This window comes from Styela clava, chromosome 7 (genome assembly GCF_964204865.1).
Source record: "Styela clava chromosome 7, kaStyClav1.hap1.2, whole genome shotgun sequence".
In the NCBI taxonomy this organism is placed as follows: domain Eukaryota; kingdom Metazoa; phylum Chordata; class Ascidiacea; order Stolidobranchia; family Styelidae; genus Styela; species Styela clava.
The window spans coordinates 19,206,564-19,220,075 of NC_135256.1; the positions used below are offsets into that span (position 1 = coordinate 19,206,564).

The following is a 13,512-nucleotide window of genomic DNA, read 5'->3' on the forward strand; positions in this document are numbered from 1 at the left end:
GAACAGCTAACTATGCATGACTGGTTACACTATCACTTTTTCTGAACAGTTTTTACCATTCTGAATTAACTATAAAATATATTATGAAATGACCAAACATGCACAGTTAGTTGGAATATATAGAAGACTAATAGTTAGTCTTATGCACCAAAGTCTGAATCTTTCAGAAAAACATTACGCGAATAACCTTGTTGTAGCTCTTCCTTAGCACACTATTTATTTTACGCTAAAATATAACAACCCCTCTATTGGTGACATATCCAAAAATTAGGTATATTAAATGAGCATTACGATTTCATCAATTTACCCTTCAGTTATTTTGCGATTGCAAGTTATATATATCTACTATATTACGCAGAGAAATGTATATATCCACACATCTGTTGAAATATGATGTTCAAATGTAACTTGATCGCTTTCTGGGTGAAAGCCGAGTATACTCGACTAAATCAAAAAGGAAGAGGAAGTTCATGTCGTTCTGGTATTGGAATCGATCTTATATTACGAGACAACTGATATTAAATTTGTGCAATTTTGTCCTTTAACAACAACAATGATAGTTTTGTAAACGGCACAATCAGGCTCGGATCAGAAAGATCAAGTGTCAAATAGAGACCACTCGTCGACCACTCTGAATGGCGGTAGACCGTTTTCGGCAGTTGTTAATTTACGTTAAAGAATGCATTATCAACCTAGAAAAATTGACGCTGATCTTTCTATTTTTCAGGAAAACAAAACAAAATTGAACGGGATTTTCATTTGCAATTTGTGCATGATAAATAATTTCTTTTGTCAGATTAGTTGTGGTCGTCAACAAACATCGAGGTAAGCTCAAGTAAATATTGGCTAACAGACGTTTTATCTCGAAAAACCTAAACTATTTACCAATAAAAACGGGAAGGAGAATTTCGGAACAAATAATTCAAAACTCCAATACAAACTCATGGTTTTCAGTTCAGAAGGACCGAACTGAAAATTTGTTTCTAAGTTTGTCAAAAACAAAAATACGTTTTATTCGTTTCAAGTAATTTATTGAGTAGGCTAATTCTTATATTGTGGTTCACCTTATGGAGAAATGTTCTATAAAGAAAATAATTTGTTACTCAGAGCTTGGTATGTTCCATTACCGTAACGCGTTTGTAAGGTGACATTATCTCTAACTTATGCCAGGTATATTATATAAGTAGAACACAATGACTAGCATCATACGCACGACTAAACACCATAATATCTGTTTACATGGCTCCTGATAAATAATATTTTCATTAAAAAAAAATTAGACCTATTTCAAATCAGACACAATCACATAATAGCATAGTGGTCCTATAAATATTTACCTTCTGAAAAGAATCCTTACTTTTACTGGGGAAACAATATTTTCCTCAATTGAAGTGAAACATCGCTCAAATTGTTATACACATACTAAGATGCTAAAATACACACAACCCTGTGTGTGAACTGATATGAAAAGGCTCAACTTCAAATTAGTTGACGAGGACTATTTCTCAAAAAATTGATTTACCATAGACTATTTCACGAAGTTTATTCCAAGCCTAAATTTTTTGATAAACACAACCGAAGTCGCATGAACGAACGTGAATATTTGTTTATTCCCAACGTAAATCTAGAAAATTCTCGAATTCACCGTATCTATCACGATTATTCACAACAATTACAAAGCTATTTTGATTGGTTAATCAGTCGGTTGCATCAGTAATGAACACTAAATAAATCTCAATTTTTAATAAATAATTGGGTAAAATATAAATATCCAAGGTCTTGGGACGCTTATTAGCAGCTCTTTATCGCCCTTTGTCGGCTTCGCATTCAATTGGTCGAGATTGTTCTTGAACATTCCAGAACCATGATTATAATGAATAATTTTGCGTCAAATATTGTAACAAGAAGCAATTCGCGAGTTATCTAGAATGTGTTCTTATGCTATATATGAAGCAGATAATCGAAGCGAATATTCATTAACAGATAACGAGATTTCTGAACGCATCCACGAAGACAACAACTGAAATATGGCTTTCACAATTGCTTTCTCCAGGCCAGCTCAACGTAGACGATTTTATCCATCACGATGTTGCAATTTTCTGGAACCAATGTTGTGGACATCTGCTCCTGTACCAAGAGATGATGTGAAATGCCATTTATATCTTTAAATAAATTTTTTTTTTCACATATTTATACAATATATAATGAATACAATCTTATTCAATCACAATCTTATCCAGGAACGAATTTCAAAACAATGCAAATAAGCAAGTAGAAATGACACATGACGAATCAGAACAAGAAAAACAATCATCTCCGAAAAAATATGCAATAAACATCGGTGTTCAAGATTTTGCACCCGAAGACATCAAAGTTGAAGTACAAGGAGATAATTTAATCGTTGAAGCAAAACAAGAAGAGAAAAAGGAGGAGGTGGGAATGTTCTTCCATAGTTTCAAGTGAGAAAATCTTTATCATTTACCTAAACATAATATATCTATACTCAATCGAGTATTCTGTTACAAAGTAAGGGTTCTGTAATTCTCTTACGTTTCCGTATATTCTGTTCGATAAGCTGTTATTTACATTTTATATATTCCTAACATTGAATCTAACTTAATATAACATTACAGGGAATTAAGAAGAACATTCGTTATCCCCGAGGGAGTAGACAAGAAAAATATTACATCAGCATACTCTAGTGGCGGAATTCTTGAAATTGAGAGTTCCTTCCTACCGCCACGCATAACCGAAGATCCAGAAGAGAAAACAGAACTTAATGTTGAACATACGGATGAATAATATGTGTATTATGAACAATATACATAAAACAACGACCGAGCGCTCTAAAGCTGTTGATAGAACCAGTTTTATGCGAGCCGGTGTCGATGATTAAACAATTTTGTTAATTTTTCTGCTATCAGATCGTTGTATTGAATAAAAAGCAATATTACCTTATTTCATGTCTTCTATTACCTATTGCCCTATTTTTGCTTTCCGAGAATGTATAGTTATTTGTTCTCTTGTTCTTTGTCAATTTATGAATGCTGCAAAAATTTTCCCATGAAAAAACACTTACATAATGTTATCAGACATTTGAGTAGTTCAGTTTTAATCACAAAAGCGAGAAAGAGAGAGAGAGATAGAAAGTTTTCAAATAGTCTCACAAGACTCAATGCGTGAATAAAAAAAAAAACGCTTCTGTAAAGCATTAAAATGCAATAGGCAAAAGAATGCACCCATTTGAGCAGATAGCATTGTTCTGTCTTGATTCGTACTTACGACACGCAGAAGCCTTCGTTAATAAAAGAAATAAAACCCAAAATTCACCCCAATACGATTAAAAATCACGAAGTGTTTAATTATTAGATATATATTTTTGTTATTGTCATAAATATCAATAAATCTATCACTTAAAATTGCTTAGGTTAGAGCACTCATAGCATAGGTATATTAACAATTCAACAACAAAACATTCAAACAAAATAAAAAGAAATTTTTTTAAATAAAATATATATTCTCTACAGAAAATATTATTTCACGCATTCATACATTGTACCAGTACGGAAAACCAATGAAAACTTGCTATATGTATTTATAACTCACGATATATCTCGACATTAGGCAAATATGTGAATCACTCTAAAAATTGGCGCTGCTGTTTGGTTAAGTATTATATTGCGTCAAAAATTATTTCTTTTGCTTGCTTTAATTACCTTTATATACCAGAATACTTATTTCAATAGATAACCATATATTCATAATCATTACACCAACTGATGAAATATCATAACTCCGAGCCAAACGGCGATCCAAGCCGATGTGATCGTTTTTCTTTGACTCCCTGCAATATAAATAAATTAAATGACTATAACAATTTGTAAAATTCAAGAATTTTGAATTTTATTCATTTTTGTATCAAAGCAAAAATAGTGTAAAAGTATATATTATATTATTACTATTAGATACTTGAGTTAAAACATTTGATCGCCTTACAGATATATCCCAGTTTATAACGGGTATGCTTCCAGAAACTATCAATAGTAACGATTTCGTTATACCCAGATGGGAAATATTGAAAACTAAAGCAATGTATATAGTTTTAGTGTCGATAATGTTTTCTGCTGGACAATAAATGTTAAACGGTCAATGAATGTTACGAAAGGAGGCTATTATATTTTAATAAAATAGCATTTTATATGCTCAGTCATTTTTATAGGGTTTGGTTATCGTTTACAGATTCGAGTTCATACTCAATTCGCAATTTTAGGATCACCGGAATGAATAAAATTTTGTTCCGAACTGGTCAAACTGATTTTCGTATTTTGCGTAGAATGACTTTTTCCCCGGATTGTCATTAGCCGAATTTGGAAAACAGAATAGGAAATCAAACAAATCAAGGTACTTTTTTCAAGTTTGCTTTGAATTTCACGAACTGGGCGCTCACTAACCGACCACCGACGTGATCACTTCATGACAGTTAGTCGTATCATTCACATTCTGCAAGAACGAAACTAATCGGTAAGAAGAAACAGTAAACCCAGCTAGTATATGTATAGAAATTATGATAACAACTTACCGTTTCCACCATTATGATCATCATCATCAAATATCAAAACCAGGGCGTTCGAAATTGTTTGGGGAGAAGATTCTTTGGTGGTGACGGGAATCTCATCGTCGTCGTCATCGTCGTTAGCACGATTATTCATACCGCTTTTTGCTGAGTTAGCTCGAATAATGGGGTCGTGCTTTACAATTGATCTGTTAATTTACATTAGGTTCTTGAGTATATTATGTGACTGCACACAAATTATTTAGGAATATTGATTTTTAGATTGAAAGCATAAAATATTAGTTGTGATGACAATTCCTCATTAGATTTCGCGAATCTTCCCAGCCACTGGAAATGATTACTGTCATATTAGCTGGAAATACAAAACAAAAAATCGTTTTCTTTTCAAGCGTTGTTATAACTATGATCAAAAAAATCAGATGAATACTTCTATCTTCAAAGAAGCACAAAAAATGAAATAGCACACCGACATGTTGTTGCCGTATTACAGCAGCGTATATAGCAAGGGAACGAGTTAATGTGGAAGATGTAGTTGATTGCAAAACTATCTAAATACTAACAATAGATTCAAAATATATAACATGACAGCCGCAACAGATTATGAATACTATCTATATAACACACCAGCGACTATAGGGCAAGCCACACAAAAAACAGTCACAACAAAACATTTCTTATTGTATCTCTTATTGTAAGCACAATGCAAGTACTGAAATGGCGTATTCATCATCAAGCCGTTCACAAGGTAAGAGTGCTTTAATAGTATATATTTCTGTTGATGACAGTTGATGGAACATTACTGGCTGAACTGAATGAGTACCATTTTTCAGAAGTCGTCACAGGAAAATAACAACGCCCGGCAAGGACAAACAAAAAGAAAAGGCACAGCATTCACTGAAACGTGAAAATTAGTGCATATACCTTTTGTCTCTGAATGTTGAAGATACGCATCCTTGATAACATCTCGTAGAATTTGATAAATCACACAGAAGTACAGAACACTGAAAACGAACACGATAATATTTTTGACTGTGTTAACCTATGGAACAAAAGAAGCACACTGACAGTCTATTTATTTCTCGAATCATACAAACCTGTATATAAACTGCTGCATCTTCTTTCGAAGCAAGTAGTTTGTCTGCAAATTGAAACGCTTGTATGCTGAATCTGTTTTCTAGAGGATTAGTTGATGTATATTCTTCCATAGTAGGATCTTCAAGGCAACTGGGTAAAAAAACATAGCAAATATGCGTAACATTATAAGATAGAAACAACTTGATACCTGACTTTTATTCTCAATCAAATCCAACCAAATGGCTGATTTTTACACATTTTCGCAAAAATTGAATATTTGTTTTTGAGGGGAATACATTTAAACTCTTTCTCTCAGTAAGAATACAAAATAGATTATGTTTTTTTTCTTTCACCAACAAGCGAACGGTTTGGTAGATCCATTTTTCCTTTACTAGCTTATGTATGAGGCCCCTAATATGGAATTGTTTGAATATGTGCATTTATTAAATTAAAATTTAGGGTAATCAAAAATTTACCCAGCTGATATAAATGGATATTGTAAAGTTGTTGCAGTTATCGTCTCGGTCGACAACGCCACGCACTCTTCCGTAAACAAAGTCAAATCGGCCCGCCCAACTGCTAGAAGTGCAAAGTATATGTCATCGTTGATGGAAACTTCTACTGGATATTCAGCTGGACTATAAGGTGTCTGAAATGAGAGAATATGATAGGACATTATCTGATGGGCAGAATCCGAAATCTCATAAATGACGTTCTTAGTTAAATCTTTAAAAACGGGCTTAATCTCAATGATATTAGAGTTACCCGTTGGTTCGGATTCTTGTCCATCATTCGCGATTTAAGAGACAAATAAATTCACAAATCCATTTTACCTTGTTCTGGTTCTTATGACTTAAACGTCTAATCATAATCAAACAAGAAACGTTCAACAAAGAATTAATATGAAGCTTACCATGAAACTTTCTGTACGGTAAATATCAAACGAAAACACAAATGTTCCCATTCCTTCAATAGAAACCTCGTTCTGTACATTATCACCGGTAATTGGAACTTCCGGTACAAAAGATCCGGTTAAATTTGATGTTGCTGGTAAAGTACAAACAACTGATATCTGTACCCATTCACCTCTCGTTATGACAGAGCTGGATCCAGAATAATCTCCCTTATAGACGAAAATGTCGGTTCGGTATTGGATACCCGCGGCACTCGACTGCAAAAGGAGATTTTCATTACAAAGACAAACTCGACAAATTTTTGCTAAAGGTATTGCGACAGATTGTCAGCTTTAATTAGATAATGCTGCTCCAAATTTCATTCAATAAGCATCCAGGAATATATATGCATACGTGGATTAAGGCATGAATGAACATGACCAGTGGCAGAATTCGAAGAATTTTTTTCATTTCTGTTTTTGGAACGTCGTAATAATCAGTTAACTTGATCTTGTTTCTTAAAGCTACGAATAAGTTCGGCATAGTTTTGTAAAATGAGGAAACTTGTTATGGGACTCCTGTAGTATGCGAACCAAGATGGCGGACACCGGAACGTAGTATGTGTACCAGTTTAGGGTTGGGTCATAATTTTATTCTAATTTTCCTTATTTTAGTTCTATTACGAGTTCGGCCAAGTGACTCCCGTAGTATTTGTACCTGAAAGTATGGCTTAACCCTAACCTGGTACACATACTACGTTCCGGTGTACGCCATCTTGGTTCACATTCACATACTACGGTAGTATCCTTGTTATTAGTGAGTTCGATACAATAGAGAACTTAAAATGTTGAATTTTATCAATGGATATGAATGTCTTTGTCTACTTTAAAAATTGTTCTTCTATATAAAGATTGCCGGCAGCACTGGTGATTTTAAAACCAAACTTCAAGCTGAATTGAAACGCACAAGACTCGTTATTGCTGAAAAATATGACTTCACGATATGAAGAATACACTTTGAATGAGTTTATCTAAAGGTTTTAATTGGGGTAATCGCCGAAGTGAATTAATTCTCTATCGACTGTTAGGTTTCATTCCCGCTTAGTTTAATTAACCTCAGTTGTCATCCCGCATTGATCACTGGCCAATGAGAGATGCTGTTGGGAAGTTCCTCCGGTTGACTGACATTCTGAATTTAGATTATTGTGTTCTCCAGCGAATATAACTTCTTCAGATGCACAGTTTGCAATGCTAATATTCATTGTGTGGCCGTCACATGCAACCGTAGAATTGGCTGTGGAGAAAATAAAAGATATAGCGTATAACTTATCCTTATTAGTTTCCATTATTATCTCTCTCATATGCGGCTCCGAATCTCAATGTTAAGTGATCTTGCAACACAGATTCAACGGTACTCCGGTAGTATCTGTACCAGGTTAGGATCAGGTCATAATTTTATTCCGATTTTCCTTATTTTAATCATATTACAAGTTCGGGGACAGTCTGTGTTATCCAAGTAAATATCCCCTTGCCCATAGGTTTCAGTCCCTTTACCCAACTCGATGTAAAATAGACCAACAATATTTTTATATACAATATTTTGCCCATCAAGACTGGCGGGCCATGGAAGTATGAAGTGAAAGTTACATTTTATGGACAATATTTACAGTGTTACAAAAGCAAAAGTGGAAACCGATAAGCCTCATGCCAAAACACAATTTTATCGCAATCCTAACAAAATTCCTTGAGCCATCTTTTGCAAAAACAGAAAAATTTGGTTTTAGTTTGGTTGTGACAGCATCAGGCGGGACATATTGAATTACTTAATGGGTCGGATTTGGCCCGCGGGCCGTAGTTTGCCCACGTCTTCTCTGGATCAATGCTCAAATATATGAAAACGACGTGACTCCAATGAATACCCACCCATGCTCCCCTATGCGATCTACTCTGTTATCTGCAAATGCAAATGATTCGAGTTGCAAATCAAGTATAATCAGCGTAGTAGTGATACATGGGTACCATCTGTTTGTCGAGTAGATACCTAAATAGTCCGGCGCACTTCCACGTGGTGGTGCAATATGTGCAGAAATGGCATCATTTTGAGTAAACATAGAGACCTCAGGACTCTGACAATATTTGAAAATGAAAAATCACAAATCTACTCTAAGATGAATCTTGGAGTAGTGCTGAGTAATATCCGCTTTATCAAGTTTTGGGGTACCCACACGAAATAAAAATAAAATGGGTTGTCGCCTAGTTTGTTATTGATCCTTATTTTAAAAGAATAAATATACAGAGTAAACTATGACTGTAATAATTACAGCTGTAAAGTTAATTGTGTTGTAGCTTGATTTTTTCAAATATCAAACTGTCTTAAGGGTGATTTCAATCAGATCGGTTATTGGATTCGAAGTGGACCTTTGAACCGTTTTGGGATTACCTATCGATCTTGATCAGTGAGTATGTTGATATGTATTTGTCTGTTTGTCTGTTAGATACATGCGATATCTCACGAAAGCGAGGTTGAATCTGCTCCAATGCATTCATCATATCTCGGACCTGAAGCCTATTGATTTCGGATGACTAATGTCGTATAATTAGCGAGTTATTAATCAATTAGTGATGAAGAGATCTATGAAGAGATTTTTGCAAAGCGAGTGAACGTGTATGACCTAGATTTTTGAGGCGAGAGATCGCATGTGCTGAGCGTGTATGGCTGTATGCGATGCGCAAGTTTCCATCGGAAAGTTCCCACGCTATTGAATCAGACAGAGCGAAGGATACACGCTGCTAGATTGATAAGTCCGCGATCTCTGATCGATATCTCGTTATGTTGTTCTTGTTAGTATTCTTCGTTTTGTTGTTGTTGTTGTTGTAAAAAAATTGATTTTTTCTTTAACGACTGTATCAATCGCTTTGAATTTTTTTGTGGTTGAAAATTGTTGTTTTTGCTAGAAGGCTATTAATTTCATTTGTTTCTAAATTTCTTATGAATTTCATTCACGAGAACGCCGTTTTAATCCGCTAAGCGTGACGGCCTACTACAAAACCTTCGTTTATCGATGAGATACTGTATACAAGCTACGGTGAGGTGATGTGAAGGGTAAGGTACTGCAAGTAAAAAAAAATATTACTACAATTGTGAGACGAATCATTTGGTATTTTTATTCAAACCGAGATTGGGCGTATGAATCATCATCGTCACAGGACCTGGGAATCGTAGGACGGCTCGGCTACTGGTACCGGTACTCGTTAGGTACGATGAAATATTTTCGTAAATTTTGAGCAAAATATTTCGTTTTGGCCTTTGTGCCATGTATATTTGAGCATTGCTCTCTTGTTCAGTTTATATATCCATAAGTATGAAACTATTTGAAAATGATTTAATCTACTTACGGAGACAAGTTTTTTCGTTTTCGTGAAGCGACCAACATTCTTGCTTGCAGCTGCAGGAATGCGAGTATGTGCCAGCTATACAATCGTCACTGCATCCACCATTATCAACATCGCATTGATCAATTGCTATTTGTCAAAATAAGAATACGGTCCGATAGAGAATGTGTATATAAATATATTTATATTAGGCTCCTTCGTAGTTCGAGAATCTAAATCTTTAGATCATCTAAGCTTACACGTGAATAATAAAATAAAAATCGAAAAAATAGTCGGTATTGGCAGCATATTGAACAAACCAAACAAAAATATTTACCTGTTACTTCAATGGTGAAGCATCTTTGTTCTGCTCGTAGCCTGTAACAGAGTATTGATTGAAATGACATTCATAGGCGATTCTTATTTTTAGTAATAAAATCCAACTTTACCCTCCAGAATCGACGGCGTAGTAACAAACTGTGTGAATTCCTGATTGCTTGGAAGTTGGATTCCAAATCATGCTAGATGCATGTAAATCGCTTCCAAGATAAACTATGCCAGTCTGATATAAACCAACTGGCCCAATGACAATAAACTGTGTTATGCTGGAAAAAATGTTTTGAATGTTAGCGCGTTAGAATAAATAATCAAGATGGAAGTACACATCGGAGAAGTTCTCTGCACATCTACTTGTTAAAATTCGACGTACTTACTTGTAGATTAGCCTGGATTATGATTTGTATATCTTGACGGAAAATTAGCACATTTTGAAGCTGTTTTATATTAAAAATGTTGAGTTTACTTGTGTACTGCTATAATTCAATAAATTTAATAATATTACAAAGGCTAAAAAACAGGGTTAAAAATGCAGCTTCACCTTCCCCCTGAAACACTCGGATACGCATATAGGGTCTCGTTGAAGGTATCAGTTTCAGATATTACAAAAATTTCTCCGTCCTGAATGGCATACGATGGATAAGTTGGATTCACGTTGCATGACGATGCGGATGAAACTAAAAATAAATTATTTTTCTAATTGATATACTGGGGTGAATATGTGTTGAAAATCTTCACATAAAAAAACATACTGTCTATGAGAAACTGCAATGGAATTGTACTCAACACATCCAAAGGTGTGCGCTCTCCACTTCCATCAACAGTTATAGTTTTTTGTGGATGGTCCTCCAACATTAAAGCAATTGCAGCTAGGTAGATTCCACCTCCCCCGTTATATTGAAGAGTGCAAGTTTCCTCGTAAAAGAAGATATATATATAGTAAGCGACGCAGTACTGTAGCTTCACTAAAGAATGGTTTCGCTCCGCACAACTTGTAGCAGTCGCATCGCAAGGGTCAATTATATCATTCTTCTAATCTCGATATGATCAGGCTCACGCTTCCCGCCACTTAATACAATTGTCACGACTGAATTTTGATTTTCATTTCAATTGAATTTCAGTAATTCATTTTAAACTATAAATTACTTTATGGTGTAGGGAGTACATAAGGATAGTTAATATGTATTTTAATGTTTATTACCATGTATTGTTAATAGTGCATGTTATTCGCCTAAAACAAGATCGTTGCTCCAATTCATTTCCTTAATGATATTTTTTACTCGCACAGTGTTGCTCGTCTTTATTGTTCTTTGTTAGTTAGAAATTCAGTTTCAACACATATACTGGCGTTAAAGATTTAAGTGTATTTTGATAGCTGTATTCGGATTGGATTGTACATCTTTACAATATACAAACATTTGGCATTCAATATATTTTGTGCTTATCGACTTCTGAGGAGTTCAGATGGGAGTTACACTCTTTTGTTACACTATTGAACGGATGTCAAATAACATGTGAGTGCAGACACACAGATTGGGCCAATCTCCCTCATAATGGAAAGACTAAAAAATATACCTCTATCAATGAAATGTAAGGAAAAGATCCACAAACTCCGCCGCATTCATTTGCGCTGATCGCATATCTGCAGGTAACCTTATCGTTGTCATCGTCAACAGCATGGATAACAATATCACTGGCACAACCCAATTGAAGTCTGATAAAAGAAATTGATTTTATCAATAATCGACGTAAATAGTACTAAATAAGAATAAGTTATTTTTCTTGAGATTAGTATATAAGGATATCTAGAATAAGACATTTTCAATGCAAACGACTAAAAACGTTTTTTTTATTTTTTACACCTAAAAAATACGAAAGGAGAGCAAAACTTGTTAGTGGAGATTATGGAAATATGGTCCAATATGACGGCCACACAAACAGACTGATTTCTTCAAAATAGGCAAAATCCAACCCCACATGCCAAGCATATACGCGACAATAACCTAGGTATATAGTATTGGCAAATATACTAAGAACATGGTTGAGATCTTGCTCTGAATCTGCGTTTACATTACATACGTAAAAAAGCTAGCGCAATGCGTATATTGCTCAAACTATTTTCGAGGTTCATAAGTAATATCATTAAAATAAAATAAAATATATATCTGTTACCTCACCACTGGTGCGCTGAGAGTTCTTGGTGACGTATTCACCTTACCGGTATCGTTTCTAATTCCGACATCTATGCCTAGGAGGGGAACGGCCCATCTGCCCCCAGCTCCGCCATACAAGCCCCCGATCCAGGCATTGCCCTCAAATCTGCCACAGGAGACAAATTTTATGAGAAAAAAATTGTTTTCAAAATTCAACTTAAATAAATGTTGTTTATATTGTTAAATGAAACTTTAAAACTTTTCGAGTTCTGATAACAACACGCAACTATTAAAAATTAACAAGACTATTTATAAATATAGTATGACACGAACTCATAGTTTAGTTTACAACAATAGTTCTTGAACTTCAAAGCACCATCGTCACCGCACAGCACTCTATAAAACAACAACGCCTCCAATCAATACAAAAAAGGCTGAGTTGCAGAAAAAAATTATTTACAAAGAAAGAACGTATAGCCTACTTCAGAGCTATACAATCATCACACCAAGGCCATTGAGCAAACATTTTACTTGTATCAATGCTTACGTAATATCGAAGGTCGATGAGGCGGTGATATTGGTAAGGAAGCTATTATAACCGTACGCCCAGTTTTCCGCAATATCATAAGTGGTGCATTTAATAGCTGTAGAATGAGGGAAATCGGAGCTCGACGCTCCATCAAGTACCCAATTTCCATTACCACCGTATCCTTCGTTCTGGTAAAAAATCGTGTTGTCATCGCACCTTATAGAATCAGAATCTCGTCGCCAACCAAGACGAAAACTAATTTCCATCTTCAAAACAAAAGAAAATAATAGGAATAGTAAAATTTTCGAAAATTAGTATCGACAATTAAATTAACATCTAAAGCTACGAGGTTTAGCTAGCGAACTAATATCGTCACATAATTAGACAGACACCAAATGTCCAAACTCAAACATCTCATAATTTGAATGGCGAAAGTTAGTCTGCAGCAATTTCTAAACCAATATTTCTGTTACTAAATATAACTTGTAATAAACTCAATTTTTACCTCGTTTGTGTTCCCGGTTGACCTGATGTGTTTCCATGATACCGTTCCACCTCGAAAATGCGAAGCATTAGCTACCAT

The 13,512-nt window shown here is 34.8% G+C and overlaps 2 protein-coding genes across 3 annotated transcripts; one reads left to right on the forward strand and one right to left on the reverse strand.

The window, feature by feature from the left end:
• The first annotated feature begins 727 nt into the window (after positions 1-727).
• Positions 728-2,958, forward strand: LOC120328142 (body wall muscle protein HR-29-like). 2 transcript variants are annotated; one of them, XM_078114509.1, is made up of 3 exons: positions 728-825; positions 1,984-2,459; positions 2,634-2,958. In XM_078114509.1, the coding sequence occupies exons 2-3, from the start codon at positions 2,278-2,280 to the stop codon at positions 2,800-2,802; spliced, it is 351 nt and encodes a 116-aa protein (XP_077970635.1). In that variant the 5' UTR covers positions 728-825; positions 1,984-2,277; the 3' UTR covers positions 2,803-2,958. The 2 variants fall into 2 exon arrangements, with proteins under 2 accessions (XP_077970635.1, XP_077970636.1); XM_078114510.1 differs by lacking the exon at positions 728-825 and having other exon boundaries at positions 1,956-2,459.
• A 265-nt stretch (positions 2,959-3,223) lies between these two features.
• Positions 3,224-13,512, reverse strand: LOC120328647 (uncharacterized). The gene is made up of 16 exons (XM_078114342.1): positions 13,435-13,512; positions 12,948-13,195; positions 12,420-12,566; positions 11,823-11,961; positions 11,000-11,162; positions 10,789-10,924; positions 10,361-10,516; positions 10,249-10,289; positions 9,936-10,061; positions 7,655-7,833; positions 6,561-6,818; positions 6,124-6,296; positions 5,668-5,797; positions 5,495-5,574; positions 4,580-4,761; positions 3,224-3,844 (listed from the first exon to the last, which is right to left on the reverse strand). Exons 1-16 carry the CDS (start codon positions 13,510-13,512, stop codon positions 3,768-3,770), a joined length of 2,313 nt encoding a protein of 770 aa, XP_077970468.1. The 3' UTR covers positions 3,224-3,767.